This window comes from Halichoerus grypus, chromosome 2 (genome assembly GCF_964656455.1).
Source record: "Halichoerus grypus chromosome 2, mHalGry1.hap1.1, whole genome shotgun sequence".
Taxonomy (NCBI): domain Eukaryota; kingdom Metazoa; phylum Chordata; class Mammalia; order Carnivora; family Phocidae; genus Halichoerus; species Halichoerus grypus.
Window position 1 is genome coordinate 179,785,948 of NC_135713.1, and position 25,794 is coordinate 179,811,741.

At 44.6% G+C, this 25,794-nt stretch overlaps 1 protein-coding gene across 5 annotated transcripts in view; it reads left to right on the forward strand.

The window, feature by feature from the left end:
* The window catches only part of MMD (monocyte to macrophage differentiation associated), a 73,368-nt gene that overhangs the window by 24,764 nt on the left and 22,810 nt on the right, over positions 1-25,794 (forward strand). The window contains exons 7-8 of one of the 5 annotated variants that reach the window (XR_013444761.1): positions 5,427-5,463; positions 7,072-7,313. The exons of 2 other annotated variants lie outside the window; for them this stretch is intronic. Coding sequence is in view for 2 of the 3 variants with exons in the window: in XM_036120531.2 (XP_035976424.1) it covers positions 1,043-1,243 (201 nt within the window). In the remaining variant the exon portion in view is untranslated. Of the gene's footprint in view, positions 1-1,042; positions 2,938-5,426; positions 5,464-7,053; positions 7,314-25,794 lie in introns of those variants that run through there. 2 more of the 5 variants (XM_078065045.1, XM_036120531.2) reach the window with 2 other exon arrangements.

Here is a 25,794-nt window from a genome sequence, read left to right on the forward strand (position 1 = left end):
AGCTCGTGGTTGTCCGTTGCTGCCACTGTCTAGGTGCATGGGGCTTTAAGTTGGTGGCTGCATAAGAGCTTTCCCATGCTCCCGGCTGGACCTGGCCACAGTCCAAGGCTCCACGGCTCACGAGCGTGCAGTCGTCAGTGCCCAGGCCTCTGAGACACCCACACATGCATCCCCTTCCAAGTCCTTGCCACAGTCTGGCTTAGGTTTTCATCACCCTGCAGAACCTGAGACCTTTCTATTCCTAGTCCTCAGGAATCCGGGGGACTGACTTGTTCATCAGCCTCCTAAGCCCTGCCTCTGTTCTCTTCCCCTCATTCATACAGCCCAGTTTAATTTTGAAGATGGGCCTAGGTCTTGGAAAACCAAGAGCAACCTAAAAATTCTCCTTTTTGTGTTAAAGCACACGTGACTTTTAACTTCCTGCTGAGCTCAGAAACGCCTAGGCGCACAGACCTAAAGGCCTGGCAGCATCTAGAAGGTCAGGAAGTATGTTATCCTAACGTGCTGTCTGATCTCCGAGGTCACTTGGAGCTGTGATTTGCCCGTGTCAGCCATAAGGAGGCCATTAGCTCACACAGGCAGGGGAAGTCTCAGAAACGCAATCAGCGTAGAACAGTCGGAGGAGGATAGGCCGAGATGTCAATTATAAATGCGGTGGTGTGGGCGCGCCTTAGGATGGAAGAAAGCTCTTAAAGGAGAAGGTGAAAGCCAAAGATTGTACTTTCTTAACCTGAACTCCCGTGTCTGGGTGTGATGCAGTCGGCTTCAGCATGCCATAGATGAGTGGAGGGTGCTGCGTTTCACCGTGGGGCCTGTAACCCGACTGCTCGCGCCGGTCAAGACCGCCAACCCCCAAGGGTAATCCAGCCTGACGGATGAGAGACTTTTCAGTTTAGTTCATGTTTACAGAGCAGGATGCTGTCTGTGCGGCTCCTTCATTGTCTAGAAGATCAGCAGGCTTCGGGGGAGTTGCAATGATCTCTTTAGTTTGTCACATCGAGAGTAACATCACAACCTCTTTCTTTTTTTCCTCTGTTGACAGAATAACACTGATGGACTTCATGAACTTGCCTGTGGGGGCTTAATTTATTGCCTGGGAGTTGTGTTCTTCAAGAGTGATGGCATCATTCCCTTTGCCCATGCCATCTGGCACCTGTTTGTGGCCACGGCAGCTGCAGTGCATTACTATGCCATTTGGAAATACCTTTATCGAAGTCCTACAGACTTTATGCGGCATTTATGACCAATCTGTACTAGGTCTCGAAACCAGTATTATTTCAATTATGGCACTTGGGAGTGGGGTAAGAGCTGAAAATTGCACAGAGGAAAAAAAAAAAAAGACAACTGCACTGACTTTCTTTATATCTTTTGAATATAATTACTGTGAAAGTATAAAAGCTGTGTTCTGGAATGTTCCCCTTCACAGCAGGTAAATAAGGTAGTGAATTAATTATTCATTCCATTCCACTATCATGAAGGACTCCGGATAGACTTGGCCAACTGATGTTTACAAAACAGAATTTTGTATTTTAATTTTACAGATTTTACTACATGATTTTTCTAAATTACTAGGTCAGATTGTAAGTCAGTGCAACAACAAAGCTTCCTTTTTAAGAGAAAATTGTTTCTATCACTTTCCCATTAACTGTGTGAAGAATCATGGACAGAACTTACACTACTTTTACCATGTTTCATCTTGGCATAACATGGTTATTTTTTAAATAGAAATTTTCATTTTTTGTAAATTTTTAAAGACAACTTCATTGAAGCGCATCTCTGCGGTTCCTCATTCACGTGAATTTTGCAGCAAGCTGTCAACATTCCATAAACGAACAAACATTATACCTCTTCTGATAGTTTTCTTAAGCATAGAGAAATTGCCAATTTTTAAAAATTGCGGTTTTCCAAACTTTTCTGCCAACCTCTGACTCAACTCCATGCTGCTTTGGGCCATATACTTGACCTAGTTTGGTTTACCAGTGATGGAAAAGTATTTTGATATCATTAACTTTTTCAAAAGATGCAACTTTTTCTCTATGCCTTTGCCATGTTTTCTTCAGGATCTCTTTCAACAGTGGATGAGTATTCACATCTGTATTGTGATGGTGTTGTTGGAGTGGTCATCCACTGAAGACTCCTGAAGAGTGTTATGAATTACAGTGAACAGTATTGCCTGTCTGATGCCCCTCGGTTAAGTCATTGTCACTTAGCTTAATATTATCAGTTTGATACTCATTTTCAATTGTGGAATTAGATGCACAAATTCACATTCCTATCTTTCCCCTGTACCTCCTGATAGAGTTTTTTCTTTTCCGTAGAAGAATATTTAAAGCGTTGTTTGGCAGATAGAAACATGTATCTGTAGTTCATGGGTTGTATCCTGGCTCAGTGGAGTGGTATTTAATATATTATTTTTGGTTTTCCTTCAGTGTCTTATATTAAGATTAACATTAGTTGTTTTGTTTATTAATCTCCTATTGGTGTTTTAATAAATGAAATAACCTTGCCTTTAGATCCCTGCTGATACCGACTGCTAGATTTGGGTTTGATCAGTGGAATAGTTGGCTTGACGACACATTTAGGCTTATTCATTGAAATTTTGTACCGTTGTGGCTTTGAAAGAGGGTTTATTTTGGGTGTGCATATTTAGAACTCCCTGATTTGGGTGAATTACATGGGTATAAAGAACAGAAGAACTGGTATTTGCTGGTAAATTCTTAAATAGGCAAGGTGCCCAGTGATCACACCAACCAGAGCACCCCTATCTGCATGATTCTGAACATCCTGATGCCTGTTGTTTTGTGTATATTCTGTTTTTAATATATTAACTTTTGTGGATTCATTTAAAGTCTGCTCAAAAGTAACACTGTCGAAACCACTAAAATGTATGTAAAAAATTGTGCTGTAGACTAGAATAAAATTGTTACTTGGATTTGTTCCACTGTCTCTAAATTAGATGACTGTGAAGATGATAATGCATGTCTGAGAGCTTGAGCTCATCTAGCATTGTAATTTGTATACTAGCCTTTTTTTTTTTTGGAAAGTCAGGACAGAAAGAGAAACAAATGCGCCCTGTCATCTAGAACTTTCTAGTCCACTTTTAAATAATTGAAATGCCACAGCCAGCTCAGACATTAAAATCAGCACACGTTTTCAGTTTAAAATATGCTAGTTGGGGCCTAAAGATTGTAAATTTTATAAATGATGTATCTTTACCAAGAGAATCCTTTTGATTTAGTTTATAGACTATACCGTAGGACTGAGGTTACACAATTTTCTATTAGCAGCCAGACACACATCATATTGCAAACGAAGTGAATGTTCGATGCCTTTCTCCCCCTTTCTACAGAACAGGAAGCAGAGTCGGAGAGATCTGACTCCTTCCTCCAGAGTCAGGGAGCTGGGACAGGAGAGCAGGTCTCCATATACACAACTGCATTTTCAAAGTCAGCAATAACAAACCAATCAAACTTGAACTGAAAATTCATTTAGCATGGACGGCATTTAGAGCCTCAGTAAACCCTCAGGCAACCCTCCATCAAACCTAATTTTGAAGACCGAGTGTCTTAAAGCATTATTATTCCCTATAATTCTGTCCTCTAGTCCACCAGGGTAACCTCATCTATTTCTAGAGCATCCGCCCACTCCTGTGCTCTCACCTTCCTGATCAATATCTTCAGCCTAAAACTATCTTCTAAAGACCAGACCTCTCATCAACTGCCCAGATGCCCCTTGGCACATTTCACTCAGCCTGTCCCAGATTGAGTTCATTATCTTCTCTTCTTCCCCCACCACCCAGCTCATTTCTCTGAAGTTCCCTGTCTCAGTTCAGGCCATGGCCAGAGCCTCCCATCCATCCTTGATTTGTGTCACACTCAGATCCAAGCAGTCAGCCAGAGCTGTCCCCTCTGCCTCAATCACAACTTCCTGATCTGCTTGCTCACCACCCCCTTCCCCCTGCAAGGCCCTGCCAAGCCCTCGCGAGCAGCCCTCAGACTGCTGTAGCCACCTCCGCTGTACCCCTGCCCCGGGTACACCCCCGGCACGAGCGCGGCCACCACACTGCAACCAGCATTATCATCCCAAAGTAGAGTCAAGCATGGCTCTCCCCTGCTTTAAAACGTCCACTGACTCTTAGCCTCTGCGACTCAGGCCAGCCCCCCGGTGTCTTCATGTGCCAACTCTCATCCTCCCTCCCAGACTAAAGCCCCACAGTGAGTTTCACAACCTCCCCCCCAACACTGTGCCCTCCTGGTGCTTTTGCAGCTGCTGTTCCTCAGCCTGGGATGCCCTTCCGCAGCCTTTCTCCTACCCTGGCCAACATTTCCTCATTCCCAACCGCCATCAGCGGCCCTCCCCTTTGACTGTATGGCACTGATAGGATGGCCCCTGTCACACTGCGTTGGGATTGAGTTTGCTACTCTGCTCCCAGGGCTGACCTCCTTCAAGGCAGGAGTGAGTCTCCTCCACCTCTGTCCTCAGCCTGTGGCAGAGCAGCGGGCTCACCGTACGAGAGGGAAGAGGGCGGGTTGGAGGAGAGAGACTGACAACGAAGTGGTCTGGACCGAGCACCTCTTGTCTGTCATGAATACTGTAGCAGGCTCTAACTGCCTGCCGGGAGCCTACTTCTAGCTTCCTTGGCCTTCCTGGCTTCCCTGACCGAGGGTCAGCTAGAACGTTCATGGCAACCACAGGGAAGTTGATGAGTAATTGTCATGGAAATCGTAGATAGTGTATCCTAAATAAGGGAAAACACCAGCCTTATTTATTGAAGCTTCCAGAGAACCAACTATCAATGATTTATAAGCCTGGAAAATTACCTACCTTACTTCCCTCGGGTCCTCTTTTTCTGAACATATTAGTAAATTAAAAAAAATAACACTCAGTTCTGCAACCCTTGAGCCTTAGTGTAGATTACACTCAAAAAGCGGCAACTTTAACATAAGGTTTAAATACTATTTTGTATAGCTTTACTCTGAAAATATATAAAACACTTGGGAAAATAGAGCACAGAAAAATTTTAAATCACCCAGAGTTCATTCATCCTAATACATTTTCATGTATTTCCTGTAAATATGCCATATATGTGATTTTGTATACTGCTTTTTTCCCCCACTTATTTTATAAACATTTACAAAATATTATTACATAGTTTTCATAGCCAGAATTTTCAGGGGTTCCACCTTTTTTTCTGGACTGGAGATATGCAGCCTATTTTGCTTAATCGTTCACTTAGTTTTGGATTTTTCGGTTGCGATACCAGTGCATAGCTTTGTCCATATTTATGATTGGGTCCGTAAGGTAATGATAATAAACAATGGAGGGCTTCCCATGTATTGGGGACTGTGCTGGTTTGTACGGATTATCTCATTAGACCTTTACAAAAATCCTTATGGGTAGATAATTTTATTATCCCCATTTTACAGATGAGAAAACACAGATGAATGAGTTTCCTTGTCCAAGGTAAGTGGCAGAACTGGATCGAACCCAGGAAGCCTGGGGTCTGTTTTCATTCTCAGGAGTGCAGTTCCTGATTAAAGGTTTATTGATGGGTCTACCCAAAGGAAGACCTCTTAAAAATAAACTTGTACTCCAAACCTCCGCATTTTGAGTGGGTGTCTTTGGGTTGTGTCTACTCTTCTCCTATGGCAGTTAGAGGAAGAGTAGAATAGGAGTATCTCCAGATGAAACTGACCACGAAGAAGCTGGTTCCCCTCCCTCCTTGTGAAGCAAAATAAAGTTTCCCAAGAGGGCCCAAGGAATGTTTTTAGTTTAACAAGGTTAGAATGACTGTGTTCATGTTTTTCTGCTGCTTCTGCTATTTTAAACTGATAGTGCCAACATGTTCTTACGTTCTGTGCCATTCCCACCTACATCCCTGTGATGGATTGGTGATGTTATTTTTCCCAGAAACAGTGCCACTGTGTACTCCAACCACTTCGCAAGGGGAGTTAAGCTATTCTCATCAGGGGCCTGTTCAACACAACAGAACACTCTCCTTCTCCTACACAGCTCATTAACACTCAGACTTTCACTGCAGTCAGAAGGCTTAAGCCGAAATAGACTGACCAGGCTTACTGGGGCCTTGGGAAAATATGCTTTGGAGGCTTACCTCATCTCCTCGGAGCGGTCACAGGTCTTCTTGTCATTCTGTGCCAGGCCAAACTTGGTACGCCCAATCAAATGTGTCCGTTACTGAAAAAGTCAGGAAAATGTATTGATCAAGAGGATTTGCTTCTGTTAAAATCACAAGTGTTTTCTGAAGCCCATCTGTGAGCTGTGTGTTGAGTTGGCGTGGAATCATCAGCCAGCCTATGACAGATTGGGTGAGCTTAGGCAAGTTACGGGTTACCTCTGAGCCTCAATTCCTATCTGCAAAAGGGGTATAGCACTTCCCTCATAGTGCAGTCATGAGGATTGAATAACAAACCAAAAGTGTCTAGTTTATTGCATTCTGGCATATGATTGGCACCAGATAAATGTTAGCTTCCTTCCCATATGGCCAAGCTTTTAAAATTATGGTTATAGCCCACCTGCAGAGATTTTTCATGCAAAAACAACCTGAAGGAACAGTGTAGTAGCACTCAAAAAAAAAAATCTTGTGCATCTTTTAACCGTTAAAAATGGCCCCGGATCAACCTCTGGCCAAGGCTATACTAGATGTGGTCACCACAGGCTTTCTAATGATTTTGTGCCCTTCGCAGCAAATGTTCTTTAAATATTCACAGAATTTCCTGAGACAGAGGCTGAATACTGCATGGAAAATGGTGGAAAAGGAAGAAGCTGGGCAGTTGTCCTTTGGTGCCCAGATGGGAACATGCATATTCCACTTAGACCAAAGGCCTTGAGTTAATTGGACCCGCACTCTTTGGACAGCAGTTTGGTCACCATCTGCTGTTATGTGAGTGTGCCTCTTGGGAGACTCACCCACTAGACCAACCCTTAGTGGCTTATGAGAGAATTATTTCTAACTGCAGTGCTGTCATGTCTTCTCCATCTCATGTCTTACCCAGTGATATTGTAGAGTCCCCTAGTCATACATTCATTTAACAGATATTTTTTGGGTATCAGGTATGTGCCATGGACTGGTCTAGACATTGGGGATGATGCTGTAATGAAAAACCAAACAAACCAAACCAAAACAACAACAACAACAAAAACAAAACAAAAACCCCTGCCTGTTGCTATGATTCTCTGCCCTTCCTCCCCTCATCTGGATTCGAGGCTGGATATGTCTTTGCTGACCTGGTTTCTGGCACTGTCCAGATGCCCGTGCCTGGGGAGCTCCAGTGCAAAGTATGTGCAGACAAGGAGTAAGTATGTGTGGACCTAAATAACCAGCCTTTCACCAGACGTCCCTAACTTTGTGCACAAGTCTGCTGGCCTGCGTTCGAGTTCCCTGCCCGATGCAGCTCTTGCCTTGGAGAACACTGAAGAAACTCATCACTTAAAGGTGCCCTGTGCTAAGCTCCGCCTGAAGGACAACGCTCTATTCAGCAGCGCATTTGTTCAAACCCATCAGGTTCCTTCGAAGCAGGTGTTACCTAGCCTCCCGGGCAGGAAGCGATGAAGGAGAAACTTCTGTTTGGGCCAAGAGGTTTTCCTTTGTTTACAGTATCTGGGACGTCTGTCGTGCCTCCTCCGCCCCGTCATTCACCACAATCCTGCCGTGTGTCAATACATGTGTCAGTGGTCGGGGATATGGTACTGAGTAAGTCTCTGCCCTCCCAGGCTCCCCAATCTCCTGGGGAGGACAGACTGGAAACAAATTAACAATTATAATGCAACATAATCACCATGTTTGTATTGGATGCTATTATTGGAGGAGGAAGTAATTAACTCTCCCCACGGGGGTCAGAGTCCTCCCTACAGAGGCAGTATTTCAGCTGAGACTTGAAGGGTGAGTGAGGAATCACAGAGAGGGTAGAAGTGAGGGGGCAGTGGGTGGACACAGGGTAGGGGAAAGACAACATTCCAGGCATAGGAAGGAGCAGGTAGCGGGGGCACGTGGCGGGGGGGGGAGGCAGAGTAGGCTCAGGAGCAGCATGAGGTGCCCTAGGGAAATGCTGCATGGGATGTGTGGGAGTGCGGGGTGATAATATCTATTCAGTGTGGACTGAGGGTCCCGTGTGTGTGTGTGTGTGTGTGTGTGTGTGTGTGTGTGTGTATGTGTGTAAGATCTTGTATGCATGTGAATTTTTCTGCAGCAAACCCTGCAGCCTAGATGTCCCAATATTCCTTGTCCCAATATTTCTGGGACACCACACCACATAACACCATAGAATTCTTATGGAAGGCAAATATTTCATGGTTCATCTGAGCTAATCCCTGTGTTACTGTATTAACATTGAAATAACGCATGGTGAGGTACATTATGAATTGGTTGGACAGATCATCCCTCATTGGGGATTATGATCCTTTCCTGTTGACATATGTAATCAAGATCTGAGGGTATTTGTGGAGACCTGGGCATCCAATTTATTCAACAAAGAATGAGCCCGTTCTATGTGCCAGATGCTGGTCCACTTGTTGGGGATACAACAGTGAACAAAACAGACACAAGTCCCTGCCTCATGGGACTGACATTCTTGGGGGGGGGACAGACTATAAGTAAAATGTATAAGTAAAACATATAGTATGCTTTAATAAGTGGTACGGAGAATAATCAGCAGGGAGAATGGGGCGGGCGTGTGGATGTGTACTTGTGCACTTGGGGAAGGCCGCATTGAGCAGGGAGAGGTTGTGTGAAGACTTGAGAGGGTAAGGCCCCAGGCCACAAAGACACCTGCTGGCAAAGGCATTCCTGCAGAGGCATGCGAGGCCCCTGACTTGAGTATTTTGAGTGAGTAGAGAACAGTCTTGGCTATGAGGCCAAGGGGGTAACAAGACTCTCTCTCCTTCCACCAAACTTGAGTCAGCCTCCTTGAATCTTCTGACTAGTCCCTGACTTCGGGTCTGTCCTTGACCTGTTAAGTTCAAGTTTAGCAAGTATCCTGCTGGGTCAGTTTAGGGAAAACTCCTCCACTCTCAGTAGCAAATGAAGTTCTTCATTCCCCACCATTGATGTCTTATAACCTTGGCTTTTGCCTTCAGTAAGACTCTCCCCAGCCTTATTGAAATTATTGAGGAAACAATAATTTCCTACCCACTCCTTGGCTATGAATCCCCACTTGTCCTGGTTATACTCAGAGTGGAATTGAATCTCCCCCTACTCCAAAACCCCATTGCAGTAGCCACCCCCTGAATAAAGTCTGCCTTCCCATCTTTAACAAGTGTCATGGATAACATTTTCTTTACCAGGGGTACTGAGAAGTGGGTACATGGGGCCTTGAAAGCCACTGTATGGTCCACAGGCACACGTGTGGGGTTGTTATTAGTGGTGGAATTTCTTTTGGAATCATCCATTGCTAGGTGTTAGAAAGATCCCAGCGTCTGGATTTTGAATAATGAGGAAAGTATTAGAAAGGACATGGGCAGCTTGACTTGAGTCTGTTTATTTATCTGTAAAATGCAGATGATTAAAAAGAAAATGCAGATGATGTAATAAGACTAACTTCAGAGGTTAGTGAAACACTATATAAATGTGAATTTAAAAATGAGCACCAATCTTGGGGCGCCTGGGTGACTCAGTCAGTTAAGCGTCCGACTCTTGATTTCAGCTCAGGTCATGATCTCAGGGTGGTGAGATGGAGCCCTGCACCAGGCTCCATGCTGAGTGTGGAGCCTGCTTAAGATTCTCTCTCTCCCTCTCCCTCTGCCCCTCCCCCTGCTTGTATACATGCGGAACTCTCTCTCTCTTTCTCACTCTCAAAAAAAAAAAAAAAAAAAAAGAGCACCAATCTTAAAAAGTGGGCCAGTGTATTCCCAAGCAGCCTTAAATTGTCCAACTGTTTTGGAGGGGAGATTTGCTACTCCGTACCTGGGAGGGAGCTGAAGGTAGCTGCCCACCCTTCCTCTTCCCCTAACCTCTCCCTGGCTGGCCTTTACTGAGTAACCTTTAAGAGAAAGTTCCTTTGTGCAGTGTCTTCTCTCTCCGGCCCATTGGTTTAACTCGTTCATGTGGAACATCACTGGCAGGAGGCACCCTACATCTGGCTCAAGTTTCTCTTCTTCACTCATCAGATTTAGGAGCTCGAGCCAGTGAGCTCTCCACATAAAAGACTGGCTCTCCACAGATACCAAGCCCCGGTATGGTTCTTCACTGATGTGTTTTGGCGGTTGTGACCTGACAACTAGTGGAGAGGGAAGAGAGGAGCAAGTGATTTGGCTGTGCTGAGCCTTGATTTCCTCATTTTGAAAGGGAGGATTGTGCTCTCAGCCTTGAAGGGCTCAGGTGAGATTATTTGCAAAAAGTACCTAACACAGGACCCTACAGTTGGTGCTGAATAACATTCTCAGTCATTCTTCATCAGAGGTGCTCTGAAGATTGTGAAAGAGCCCTTGGCTAGAATTAGGGCAAAGGGGTGCAGGCGGATTGCTCCCCTACTCAGCTCCTTTCACCCTGTGTGAATGGTGGCCCTATTCCCATCTGAGATTCTTGCTCAAGCCCATCTGCTGCCTGGGGCTTGCCCTACCAACCCTGTCTTCCCTTGCCTTGTTTTGGGGCCTGTATCCTTCTTATCCTCTCTGAGGAACTTGATGGTACTGTCTACTCTCTCCTTCTATCTCCCCAGCCCTGGCCTCCCAGACATTGCTGCATTCGGGCCCCACCTCCCCTCCATTTCTGGCCTCTCTGAGTCTTTTTTCCTGGCTCCTCCCCCTCTACTGGCCCTTAAATATTGGTTCCCCAGGGTCCTCCTCAGCCCTCTAACCCTCAATGACCTCACCCACATGCATGGTGAGGGTCTTTAGCCCCACACTCTCCTGTCTCCCAAACCCTTAAACCCATTCGCCCATTGGCTGTTTTCACATGGATGTCCCATACACACCTCAAAGTCAGTATTTTCAAAGCTAAATAAGTCATCTCTTCTCCCAAACCCGACGTGCCTTCTGTATTTCCGGTGTAAGCCAACAGTATGATCGTCTACACAATCACCTAAGCCAGAAACCTGGGAGTCCTTCTGGACCTCTCCCTCCCCCACACGTATCCCCTGCGTTCCGCCAGTTCGCAAATCTCATACTCCGAGCTCTGCACCTCCTCCACAGGCACCACCGGAGTTGAAGCCCTTATCCATTCTGTTCACTATGATTGCTCCCAGCAAGTCTTCTGCCATCCACCCCACTCCTTCGACCTCACACACCTCTCATCTAGTCTCTACATTTCTACCCAAGTGCTATTTCTAAAATGAGAATCTTGTCTGATTCTCCAACATAATTCCCCTTCTCTTTCAGGATAAGCTTAGTGCTGGATCTGGTACCTACTTACCTGTGTGGACTCACCTCTTCCTACTCCCAGCTACCCTCCAGCCAATCAGAAGGCCTGTCATCCCTCAAATATGCCACTGCTTTATCATGCCTCCATGCCTCTGCATATGCTGTTCCATCTTCCTGGATGCCCTCCCTGCCCTCACCTTCCTCCATCCACATTGAGCATCCCTATTTAAACTGCAAGTCCAAATTCAAGTGTTACCTCTTCCTGAAAGTCTTTCCTGACTCCGCTGGGCTTAGAAGGGGCCCCTCCTTCACATTCTCCCAAGGAATTCCACTGTGACAATTGGTAATCACACTGTATTGTGCTCATCTGTTCCCCAGCACAGCCCTCAAGGTAAGGGGGCTAATCTCTGTACTGCTGATCCTTAAGAGCTTCTTGACACATAGGAGCTACTTGGAACATGCTTATTGAATAAGTGAATGAATGAATGATTGCACGAAGACTTGATGGTCACTGGCATTGAAGGGAGCATTTGTTGACAGTGCTGAGAAGACAAGATCCTGGAGATCAGGCTGTCGGATGTGTACGGACAGCTTCACAAATGACAGCAGAGAGGGAGCCTTGAGCCAGGCTCACCTCCAGATAGCCTCCGTCCCGCCACCTAGTGTCTGTCTGGGCCACCTCTCCCTTACATCTTAACAAAGTTCAGCTTGAGCAAAACAAAATTAAGATGGTAAAACTTTTTTTTTTTTTTTTCATTGCAATGCTGAATGAAAATGACCCATGCTCCTTGAGATTACGGGCTCTTTGAGATTAGCACAGGCGATCAAAGACTGACCCCGCCTCTTTCTTACAATACTGTTTTCTGAAGCATCAGAGCAGATGATAACACCTTACAGGGTGAAAGCTGAGTCAAACCACCCAGATCAACCAGGAAGCAGAAAGAGCACCAGTTTCCAAAGACCTGAGGTCTCATCCTGGCCGGGATCCAGCCAGGATCACTAAAGTCCTTCCAGCTTTAATTCCCAGGCTGCAGAGGACCGTGGACTGTAGCCACCCACACACCCAGGTGATTCTGAAGAATGCTCTAACAATAACATCTTCTAGCTTAAGACATTCCTCTTTGGAAGTGTCCAGGTGCCTTCACGGCTATCACCCTGCATTCCTTGTCTGTTTTCTTGGGAGGCCATTTGGTGGCAAATATTCTAATTCCTCTGTTACATTTGGAGAAAGTGAACCTCCTAGGAGTTAAATAATAACCCAAGATCACACAGTGAATTGGAGATCAAGCCAGAACATGCACCCGGGCAAAAATAACTTCCGAATGGCCACTTTACTAAGCCTTCTACGAAACATCATCTGCTCTTTATTTAAGTCTGGGGGAAAATTAAATTTGGGAAAAAAGAATAGAAGCATAATTAAAGGATCTGGCAAGAGAATCTAAAACCCAGAGGGAACAACTCATTCCTTTGTGTCTTTTTTTTTTTTTAGCTGCTTGAGCACACACATGATTTTTCTTATTCCTTATTCCCAAATGTTCTTTTTATCTTTTTTTTTTTTTTTAAGTCAAATCTTAAAGCGCTGAAGCTGAGACCTTTGAGCACCTGACTTCCTTGGGGCCTGACCGTCCCTCGATTTTCCCTGCGAGGGCCTGACCGAGCACTTTGATCCTGTTCTTATCATTTTTTTTAACTTTTTATTATGGGAAATTTCATATTTACACAGAAGTACACAGCAATTCAACTCTAAACAGAAAGACATATAATGCAAAACAGGAAAACCTGAGCCTAAGGATGCATTTCCATCATAGGGAATTGTGACCCATCCTTCCCCAACTGCACGGAGTAGGATGAGCTCAGGACTTGAAGGAGAATACCCACATCCGGCTTCCCCTCCCCTGAACTGCGTGGTTGTTGGAAAGTCATGCTGAGGGTTGGTTTCTTCACTTGCAAAATAGGAATGATCAAACTAACCCCACAGAATGGCTGTGACCATGAACTGAGACAATGTCTGGGAATAGGTTTTATAAGTTATGAAATGCTCTTAAAATGTGAGGAGATCTTCTATTTCGCAGAGCTCTCGGAGCCCTGCCATGCACAGCGTGGTTCGCGTGCTCAGGAACGTAGACAGAAGGCTTGCATGACAGAGCTCTGCCATAGCCAGCCTCTGTTCAGACTTGGTCCTGAACCTTCATCTTACGTCATTTTGCTTTTCACCCACTTTACTACCAACTGTGCTACCCACCACTCGTTTTCCTCCTTCCTTTGAAGACAGTTTGCCCATCAGTCTTGTCTTCCCAATCTTTACCTCGGCTTCTCTGGTCAACTGTCCTATGTTTCCACCCAGACTAGACCAACTTGGGCTGCCTTTGTTTAGAAAGTCCTTCCTCCACGTGGCACCTGTGATCCTCTTATTCTGGTAAAATCCTGATTGGTAGCACCTACCCCCCAGCAATCAGGACTCAGGCAGGGATCAGCATGGGCTTAGGAAGGAGGACAGGGACGGAAGACCCCTTGCATCAGACTCAGCCTCTCTGCTGGAGGTCGAGGAGGGACCCGCTCTCTTTAGGAGGTAGTTTAGGGATGAGTGGTGAACAAGAGGAAATCCATGACCCAATGGAGCTTATATTCTGGGCGGGGATGGGGGGCAGGGTGCTGACTGTAAATGAGTAAATATACAAATAAAATTAAAAATAATATTTTCAGATGGGAAGGAAATAATGCATAGTTGGATACTGGCAAGAGACTGGAGGTAGGCGTGGCTGATTAAGATAGGGTAGTCAAGGTCATGGGGCATGGCTGTAGTTTTGTAAGTGCCCTCCCCACCTCACCTTTTCGTGAACAAGGGAGCTAAGAGCCCCACTTGCTACCACTGGCAGCCATCCCATGCCCCGAGGGGCGCTAGTTATAGAATAAAGCCATCACTGTAGATAACAGAGCAGAAAAAGGAAAAAATTACCTCCTTGATGCTATGGGTAAGCCACTGTATTGTTGAACCCTAAAGTCCACCTGACTCTGAACCTTCCAGTTAGGTAAGCCAATAGCTTCAGACCATTTTGATTTGGTTTTTCAATGCCCAACAACCAAGAGTGTTATAACTGATGCACGCCTCTTGTGGGTTACGATCCCCACCCCAGGCAGCTCATCTATCCAGACACATATAGCTCTTCCCATGAAGATGCTGAAAAACTGAAGCTTCTCCATCTTCTTACATTTCTAGGGACACCATTACCCAGGTGAGGCACCTGTTAATGTCCCTAAAATATTAATGATACTTGACAAATGTCTGTTGAACTGAATTGATTGAATAAGCCAGAGTACTGTTTAAAAGGAGAAAAGACACAGGCAGTCCTAGTCTCCCAAAAGGCAAGGACATTCCAGAATAAAACTTCATCGTCCTTTCTAGGTCATAGAAAGCTTTCACATACCTTATACCATTTAACCTTGTACTACTCCAGGGATCATCATTTTATGAAGAAATACAGACTGAGAAAGGTCAAGTCAGGGGCATGGCAATTAGATGACAAAAGTACTCTGACTCCCAATCTCTCACTTAACCCTGGATTCGGAATTACCAAAGAGGCGTACGTAGGCTTATTGACCTTAGAAAGCCTCATCTGGAGATGAGGACATGGCAAATGTGTTTGTCCAGACTCAGCCAGACACTGGAGGGGCCACATATTTGTGACAGGAATATGAGAGCCCTTTTGTGTGTTACTTCCACCAAAGCTGACTGTAAACCCTATTGACTCGTGGGACAGCAGGGTAAAATCTTATATAGCACCTTCCTCCCATCCTTTCCCTTATCATGCTGGCAAAAAAATTATTGCACTTTTTTTTACTGTACAATTAGTATTATTTTTAAGAACTTTACTTCACTTTTAATTAACTTTTAACTTCAGAATAATTTTCGATTTACAGGAAAGTTGTGATGATGGTAGAGTTCCCATATATCCCCACACCCAGTTTCCTCTATTAACATCTTACATTAAGATGATATACTAGTCACAATTAGTCAACCAAAATGGATAAATTATTATTAACTAAAGCCTATATTAACTCAGATTTCCTTAGCTTTTATCTAATTTCATTTATTTGTTCCAGGATCCCATCCAAGCTATATTTAGTCATCCTGTCTCCTTAGGCTCCTCTTGCCTGTAACAATTTCTCAGACTTTCCTTGACAGTTTTGAGGAGTACTAGTCAGGTATTTTGTAGAATGTTCCTCAACAAGGATTCATCTGATGTTTCTCTCATAGTTAGACTGGGGTTAAGACTTCTGGGGAGGAATAATCACAGAGGTAAAGTGCCATTCTCATTACATCACACCAAGGGTACATACAGTCAACGTGACTTATCACTATTGATGTTGACCTGGATCACCTGCCCGAGGTGCTGCTTGTCACGTTTCTTCACTGTAGAGGTTACTCTTCTTTTTTTCCTCCCTACTATGTTCTTAGGAAGGAAGTCACTTAGGAAGGAAGCTCACATTTATGGAGTGGAGACTTCTGTTCTACCTCCTTTAGAGAAGAATATCAAAATAAATTATCTGGAATTCTTCAGTAATATCTGGCTATTCTACTCATTTATTTATTCAGTCATTTATTTATATCAGTATAGATTCATGGATATTTATTTTATTCTTTGGGTATAAATACTATTTATTTTGTTGCTTAAATTGTTCTAGCTCTGGCCACTGGCAACTCTTTCCATTGGCTGACTGCGCTTTTTTTGGGGGGGGGGGAGGAGTAGTACCAATTTTATTTCTTTCACAAATATTATTGTAGAATAATATAAATAAAACATCACAAAGTTTATACATATACACTCCTACACATCTTAACGCTTCACTTATTTTCATTTTTATATTTGCTTGCATGTCTTTAAATATGAGTTTTGAATGGTTTTAAAATTTAAATATCATAAGATTTCTTATACTGTATGTATATATAGTATATATAATTATATAACATCTAATGGTTGTATCATACTCTATCGCATGACCTGCCAATATTGACTGTAATTTTCTTATTTCCTAAATATCAGATTGCTGTGTTTTGTTTGTTTTTTTTTTAAAGATTTTATTTATTTATCTGACAGAGAGAGAGAGAGAGACAGAGAGAGAGCACAAGTAGGCAGAGTGACAGGCAGATGGAGAGGGAGAAACAGGCTCTCCGCTGAGCAGGGAGCCGGATGTGGGGCTCGATCCCAAGACCCCAGGATCATGACCTGAGCCGAAGGCAGCCGCTTAACGGACTGAGCCACCCAGGTGCCCCTGCTGTGTTTTTTTTTAATTTGTGCTAAAATACACATGCATTAAATTTACCATCTTAACCATTTTTTTTTAATTTTTTTTTTTTTTAAGATTTATTTGACAGAGAGAGAGACAGTGAGAGAGGGAACACAAGCAGGGGGAGTGGGAGAGGGAGAAGCAGGCTTCCCAGCTGAGCAGGGAGCCCGATGCGGGGCTCGATCCCAGGACCCTGGGATCATGACCTGAGCCGAAGGCAGACGCTTAACGACTGAGCCACCCAGGCGCCCCCCATCTTAACCATTTTTAAGTGTACAGTTTAGTAGTGGTAAGTACATTCATGTTCTAATGCAACCAGAAACCTTTTCTTTCTATTGCAAGACCAAAACCCTATACTCATTAAACAATAACTCCCCATTCCCCATACTCCTAACCCTTGGTAACCACAATTATACTTTCTGTCTCTATGAATTTGACTATTCTAGGTACCTCATGTAAGTGGGATCATACAGCATTTGGCTGACTGCGTTTTAACCCAAACATATGGTCTTTTTTTTTTTTAAGATTTTATTTATTTATTGGAGAGAGAGAGTGCGAGATCACGAGCAGGGGGGAGGGGTAGAGGGAGAAGCAGACTCCCCACTGAGCAAGGAGCCCGACTGGGGACTCAATCCCAGGACCCTGGGAACATGACCTGAGCTTAAGGCGGACTCTTAACCAACTGAGGCGCCCTACCCAAGCATACGTTCTGATGTCTTTTTACCTAAGAGCACAAAGCAAAGAATCAGAAGAACTGAAGTTCTCCTCCCCCACCCCTGCATCTCTACCACAGATTTCTGTGTCGCTTTGGTCAGATCTCAACTTGTCTCTCTTTTTCTTCACCTGAACAGTGAAGTTAATACCATCTGCTTCCCTTCACCTCTACTGTGGCTGTGAAGCCAAAACGAAGTGATAGGCAAGGACTCTTGAAAATTTAAAACAAAACAAAGGAAAGCATGCAACTACATCACTTTAAATCTCTGCTTCCCCTCCCCATTCACATCTGTAGAGCCTTACAGTTCAAGAACTCCATCAATATTTTCCCTGGGAAAGAATGAACAAATGTGTGAATGAGAGAATGCACACATGCTTCCTGAGTTGTAACAGTGGATAAACGATGGAAGAGAGGACGCAACCCAGGTGTGCCAAGAAAACATAGTCTCTCCACCCTCGCTCATTTCAGAGCAAGTTCACAAACCGGTCAGGTGGGCTTATGATGTGCAAACCCTGGCTTGGGAGAAGCAGGGATGCATGACACAGAACATACCATCAAGAAATTTACAATCCAGCAGGGATCCAGACATATAAACAACACATTTATAGAGGATTCAGGGGTATCAGAAATGCATCCCTATTTTGTGATTTTCTGTAAATTGACTTCATGTCTCCATCCCCCCCCTCCTGACTGAATCTTTAGTCGATCCAATTCCAGGCTGGCTCAGTGAATTCCATGTTTTCTTCTCCTCCTTCCTGGGACTTCCTAGGGCTGTGTCTCAGTTCCCAGGGTCATGTGCTGAGTGGGGAGGAGAGGTGGGAGGAGGCATTGAATACCTGGGTGTCACCTATCACCATTATGTCCGCCTCCGCCTGATTCTCAGGTGTGCTTACCTGCGGTGTGGTTGCCTGTCCATCTGCTTCATCTTGACACAGACACTGTCAGGATCCACCTGCTGGCTATCTGTCACTGTCCGCCTTGGAGCTCAAGGGAAATCGGGAATTCTCCAACACTGCTTTGGAGCCTAGGGAACTGTGAGTGGCTGTTTCAGACACTCTCTGCTCTCAGCCTCTCGCATAATCATCCCTACCTTCCCCTCTCAGACCACAGGATATGAGGAACACCTGCACAGAGGTTCCTGCCCGGGTCCCAGGCAAGAATCAGGGAAGGGTTCCTCTACTCTTGCATCCTCATACTTTCCTGGGGACACTCTCATCCTACTCCCCTGTGAAGCTGACTCTGGGAAGGGCCCCTTCTCGGTGCACTCATCCTCTGCTTTCATTCGAACCTGCGGAGGTTCTTCCTCTTGGGAGACGGAGGTGGGCAGAAGGGAGCCTAGCTCAGCAAGTACTTTGATCTTTACAGCTCACACCTGGACTGTGATGTCAGTCGTAAGACCCAATAGCTTTACCGTGGTGTTCTTGCTTTTTAGCTCCACCCGACTCCAGAAACCTTTTATCTAGCAGCCTGTATGCAGGAGGATCACAAGAGGATAAGAGAAGACTTGGGGGGGAAAAAAGCCGGATGTAGTGGTTGAGAGTGTAAAGGAGCATTTTCTCCATCTAGGAATGGAACGTGAGGAAGAAAGCAAAACAGGGAGCAGCCTGTCCTTACCAGCAGGAACCTTGTCCATGCACTGAGTCCCCTCTTCTTATGCCTCTTTAGGCAGTGTAGACTCTTGTGTAAAGGAGGTGATCCCTCTTCTAGTCTGTGTTGGTGACCTTCTGAGATGAAATGATGATAAGCCCGTAAGTTCGCCTAACTTGTCACAGTTTACTAAGCATATTACATCCCTTAGTGCATTCGGTCAGCACAGCCCCATGAGGAGGGCAGTTGTTACCACCCCCACTAAACAGGTGAGGAAACCAAGCTTCAGAGGTTAAGAGACGTGGCCTGAGCAAACCAGAGAATGCCAACAATCGCCAGAATGTACAGCCTTGTTTCTAAATCCTCTGTGAGGGGTGCCAGCAAAGGTGTGTCTCATCACCTTTGGAGAAGGAAGAAATGGGAAGGCAGAAAGCCCACCTCACTCCTAGGGCTTCAGAGACACTGCCGTGATGTGACAATGAGAACAAAACACCCAATTCAGTGTTAGCACCGTGCTGCCCCACAGGCCCACGGAGGGGAGAGTCACAGAAACAAAGAGTACGAGTGTGGGTCCAACAAACATTTTCTGTCAGCATTGGATGATATTCCAAGTGCAAGGGATAGAAAACGAATAACAAGATTTTAGAAGTTTCTTCTCTAGTAATGAGAGATCCATGAACAAGTGAAATGCAATCTTACATGAGTCTTAGAGATTTACACAAGAGTTTGATTCAGTTTAGAAGAGGGATTGGTCAGTCAGTCCTGGGAAGAGGTGGGAAGCTTCATAGCGGAAGTGCCTCTTGGGCTGAGTCTAAAAAGCAGGTGGGTTCTGACACATGGTTGGGGAGACAGAGTAATTGAGGGAGGGGAGGTGTCATGGGAAAGGCCCCGAGGCGTGAAATGTCGTGGAATATCTTAGGAAATGCACTGCTGTGTAACTGAATCATTATGTGCAGCAAGGGATGAAGATGGGGTATACTGATGAACTTGAGAGAAGCTAGTTCATAGAGGGCCTGGGAAGCCATACTCCCCAGTATTTGGTCCTCTAAACCCTGCTGACCAATATGGTAGCTACTAGCCACATGAGAGTATAGAGCATTTGAAATGTGGCTAGAGTGACTAAGCAATTTAATGTTTAATTTTAGTTCATTTAAACTTAAAAACGGATTCAATTCCGTGACTGGGAAACTTTTAAGTATGTTTGGAACAACGTGGGTAAGTACATGTGTCCTTTCGACTCCATTGTAAATTGTCTGAAATCTAAATATAAGTCAAGCATTTCCAAGGAAAATTTGACATCTGGAATTGAGATACATAAGTGTAAAAATATACACCAGATTTCAGAGATTGGCATGCAAAAAGAATGTAAAATATATCATTAATGATTTTTATATTGGTGACAGATCGCAATAATATTTTTGATATATTGGGTTCAGTAACAGTGTTCAAATTAATTTCACTTTTTTTTTTACTTTTAAAATTTTCCAGGAGCCACATAAAAAGATTACATATGTGGCCCACACTATATTTTTAGTAGACAGTGCTGCTTAAGCATTGGGGGAACATTGGAGAATTTTATGTAGGGCAGAGACATGGTCAGATTTGCATTTAGAGGGAACATTCTGGTAAGAAAGGGGAGGATAGTGTGGAGGGATTTAAGAGTAGAGAAAGGTGCACTTGGTTAGGAAATTATTGCAGTAAAAGTTTCAGGATTGGGGTAATCAGACAGATATTATGGAAGGTCAATTTAGAGCAGGTGTCAGAATCACCTGGGGGGCTTGTTAAACCACAGATTGTGGGTCCCACTCCCAAAGAGGCTGAACTAGGGTGGAGTCCAAGTATTTTTGTTTCTAACTAGTTTCAGCTGCTGCTGCTGGTGATCTGGAGACCTTACTCCGAGAACCTCTCCCCTACATGACTTGGCCACCATTAGGATATATGAAGAGAGGGAGAGAGAAAAGTCTATGAAGACTTGCAGATTCATGTTATGGTGGTCTGGGTGGACAGGGACTAGAAGAGGAGAAGCTGACTTGGGACAAATGGGATGGGTTTTGTCTGGAATCTCTTGAGTTTGAGATATCTCATGGGTAGTTGGATATATGTATAGGTCTGAAACTCAGGAAAGAGATTGAGCTATAATTAAAGATTTGAAGTCACCAGAGTTGAGTTGGCAGGTAAGGCCCTAAGCATGAGTGAGATTGCCTAGAGAGACAGAGAGGCATGAGAAGACAAGAGACCCAAGAGTAGATTCCTATAGTTGAAGCTGTGTTTTGATCAAAATCATCAGTGTTCAACATGAGAGACGATGGACTCTGAAAAACAAACTGAGGGTTCTAGAGGGGAGGGGGGTGGGGGGATGGGTTAGCCTGGTGATGGGTATTAAAGAGGGCACGTTCTGCATGGAGCACTGGGTGTTATGCACAAACAATGAATCATGGAACACTACATCAAAAACTAATGATGTAATGTATGGTGATTAACATAACAAAAAAATTTTAAAAAAATCATCAGTGTTCAAGAAAAACAAGATAGGCAGGAATATGCACTTGTCATTTTTAACTCTATGTTCTTGCGTTCGATCACAGTGACCCAGACTTAAGGAACAGATTCATAGGGCTTTAAAATCTAATCAAAGGTTAGCTATGCTCCACCACTGACATGACAGAAGTTAAGGAAAGTCTTTTATTTATGAATCTGATCATTAATAAAATAGTCTTGGCTGACCAGCAGAACCTTCCTAAGCTTTAGCTTTGTTGTTTGTTTATCTATAAAACTGGGATACTGATACCTCTCTCACAGAGTTTCGGGGGGAAGGGAATAATGCGTGTTAAGCACAGCCCCCAGCTGACACACAGGAGCGTCTCAGGAAGGATAATCATCATCATTGCTGTGAGACCACCTTCCAGGTGAGGCAGCTTCGTTAACTGATCCTTCATGGATAGAGACTCATTTCACATGGAATCTCACCCAATGCAGAGAGAGCCATTTCGAGTCAACAACAGCAGTGAGCATTTCAGGATGGGAATTATTGCAATTTTAAAGTTCAGAGGGAAGGAAAACCAATTCTTTTTTTTTTTTTTAAAGATTTTATTTATTTATTTATTTATTAGAGAGCGAGCGAGCGAGAAACAGCATGAGAGGGGGGAGGGTCAGAGGGAGAAGCAGGCTCCCCGCTGAGCCGGGAGCCCGATGTGGGGCTCGATCCCAGGACTCCGGGATCATGACCTGAGCCGAAGGCAGTCGCTCAACCGACTGAGCCACCCAGGCGCCCCAGGAAAACCAATTCTTTAGAGCAAATGTGTGTGGTCCATTGCTACACTGTGTTTTTACAACAAATGAAATGAAATGGAAAGTAGCCTTCCTCTGTACCAGGCAGGCTGGACATATTATCCCATTTAATCTATCAACATAATATCTTTAAATAAGTCTCCAGTGAATGGCTCCACGCGTCTCGTAGCAGGAGGAAGAGGAGCTGGGTCCCTGTGGTCCCAGCACACTGCCGAGGCAATCAAACGCTGGGTCCCTGCAAGGTGGCTCGTTGTCATTATTCAGAGCCGCAGATGGGCGGCTGCAGTCTGACCTGACAGGCAGGCCACACCTGTGTAGACAAGTGCAGCCTTTCTTTTGGTCATTTAAGCCATTTTCCCCATCTCCCTCTCCTGTTCTCATTTTCTTTGGGAGCCACAGCACTTCCTTTGATTTGCCTGCTGTGTTTCCTCACACAAAACCCTTCGTCTGAGAGAAAGTCGTCCTCATATTACCTTTAATCTGAATATCAATCTGAGCATCTTAAACCAGAGAGCCTTATCTAGTCCAGCTGCTTTGATTGAGATACGGTCTGGAAAGAAGTAAAATAGAGTTTGTGGGGCTTGCCTGACATCTCTCTGAGCCCTCTTGTACTTTTCTTTCCAGAGAATTCTCACCTCTCCCAGGTCCTGGTGTGCTGATGAAATAGACATTCTGTTTTGTTTCTGTTGGGCACAGAGTGAAGTCCAAATGCATTTCCTAATGGTTTGTTTTCCAGCTGGGCTGAACAGAATCAAAGCCACAAACCACCAGTGAGGGCCCAAGACGTCTAAATGGATGGGGAAGCCATTTAAAATGCTAGAAAAAATAAAAATAAAATCAGAGGCTGGTGGGATTCTCTGTAGTTATTTTACTGAGTAGGAGGAGATTGTTTTTTATACACATATAAAAGTATATCATTAGCCAATTATATTACAGTGAGGTATTTACCAATCAGCAATGCTTCTCCTGTTTTTTTTTTAAATAAAGCATATCTGTACGTCCCCTCGTCTAACCAACCCCTTCCTCCTTCCCTCCCTCCTAACCCCTGCCACCAAGAACTTCCACTAAGTGATCAGCAAACTCATCTATATCTTCAAACACATCTTCGAGTATTTCCAACACCCACTTGCCTTAGTTGAAACCCAAGGTGACTGTGTGCCCCCTTCCTCTCTCATAGCTCAGGATCCAATGGAAGGATAATGGTCCTCCTTGTTTGCCATTGCTACTTCCAGACGATTATTCCCCTGCCCTCTTATGAAAACAAATTAAACCCAAAACACACAACAGCACAACAAACCCAGCTCCTTCGAAGCTCATGCTATCCTACATTACTCCCTACTCCCCTGCTTTGGTTGTCATTTGCCCTCCTTCACTGAAGACTTTAGGACCTGATTCACGGTCATTGTCTCCTGTGATCAATGCCATCAAGCGTAATAACTTGTATCTGCAGGGAGGCTGCTCAGCCAACGCCTTGCACATCAACTCAGTGAACTTCTCAACTGTACCTCCACCCACGTGCCCATGATCCTGCCCCGGACACTGTCAAACACCTGCAGCCCTTCCAAAACTCATGGTTTTGCAAATCCAATTTCTAGGCCTCTGACCTAGGAGTCCAACCACTTACTTTTTTCTTTTGTTCATTGGCCCTCTCTTGACATCACTTACCTCTTTATGGCTTCTATTTCATGATTTATCAATGTCATCACTTTTCTCTCTTCATCACACCCGTCTCACAGACTGAACAGTTTCCTACCCCAGTGCCCCCAAGAAAGGCCATGGGACACCACAATGTGGAGCAAACTGCTGTCACTCTAAATGAATAACTCACTGCGAATGGGTGCACTGTGATGCCTCAGATTCCTAGTGTCTCTCTCTATATCTGGTAAGCTTGATCTCCCCTTCTCTCCCCAAATTTCCTATTCTTGTCTTTCACTTTATGGTTAAAGTAAAAGCCATCATGTGGAAGGGCTGCTGCCAGTTCGGTACACATGCTTGTATCAGCCTCAGTCTTTGCTTCCACTCTTGGTTCAACGGAGCAAGTGTCCTACTCCTCTGCAAGGCCGATCTCTTCATGTGCATCTGGGTTTCTCTCTCTCGAAGGCAATAGCCCTATTATTGCACATCATTACCTGCCCCTTCTTAATTTGATCCATCCCGTCTACACACAAACATGGTGCAAAAGCTTTCATCTTAAAAACTTTACAAACTAGCAAAACTACTCTGATGATCCCACATCCCTGTAGAACTCCACCCTATTCTCTTGATTCCTCACGCTTCCTTCAGACACACTATCTCCACTTCTCTTCACATTCGCTCGTGCTTTACTCTTGTGCCCATTCTGATCCGGTGTCTCCCCTTACCACTCCAAAATGGCTCCTCTCAAAGTCCCTAAGGACTTCTGTCTTCATGCTGCTCTGATTGCTCCTGAGGGGTGCAGCGCAGTCCAGCCTTCCTGAACCCCAGAGTTGACTGGGATCGAAGGAGAGTTCTTCTTGGCTTTCTCTTTCCCTGGTTTTCCCTGTTAAATTTCTGCCTGCTCTGCCATTTTGCTTGTATCATGCAGATGGATACCAGTCTCCTTTTGCTTTCCACAAAGATAGCCATTATTTTCAACAATGCTCATCGTCATGGAGTTTTCCATACTTTATTCCAAATAAAGTCAGTCCCCTAAGGCAGAGCTGTGGAACTTTTCCTCCGTAGGGTGTGCTTTTCCCACTAGGCAGAACCCCTCTACTACTGCACTGGAGCTGGGTCAGAGACCCTCTTTCCCTAGGATGACGTCCTGCTCTATGAGGGGGTACTAGGGGAAGGGGAACCCTTTGTCTTCTCAGCTTGCCCTTCCCAGCATGGAATTTCTGCCCTGCAAGGAAGCTAGAGTGGAGGCAAACAGGGCCCCAGTACCACTGACTTACCATGACTGGAGCAGAGCTTCTGCCCTACCAGGGGCTAGATGAAGAAAAGGAGACTAGATAAAGGAGACCCAGTCCTCTTGGTATGCCTATCTAGAATAGAACTTCCACAAAATGGGGCTGGGAACTGAGAAACACCAGCATCCTGCCCCTTCAGAAGTCAAACCACCGCCCCAGACTAGGGTCTAAGGGACATTGGAGCCCTGTGGCTGCACATGACCCAGGTAGAGCTTCCATAACATGGGGCTAGTGGGGAGGACAAGGGAGCAGAACAAGCCTCAGATGCCACAGACTTGCGCTGTTCTTAATTGAGATTTTATAGATTTTCCTGAAAGAAGGTTTTCTTTTGCTGTATGCCCTTGGGACACTTTCCAGAGACTTTAAGTGATGGCTATTTAAAATAATTTTCTCAGTTAAATTTTTATTTTGCTGGGTAGAAAGTCTTCCAAGTTTATTACTCCATTATTCCAGAAGTCCCATCTTTTAATTCATCTTTGTATACCCACCACAGTGTCTCTGGGCATGTTAGCATCGGGGCTAACAGCACAAACTCCTTTTAAAAAAAATTACTCACGTGCTTAAAAAAAAAAAAATCTCACTTTTGCTAATGCAATTGGAAATAAGACTTTGAGATATTTCAATGTATTTCCAATTTTCATTGAATGCAGCATTTCAGAAGTTCAGATATTTCTTAAG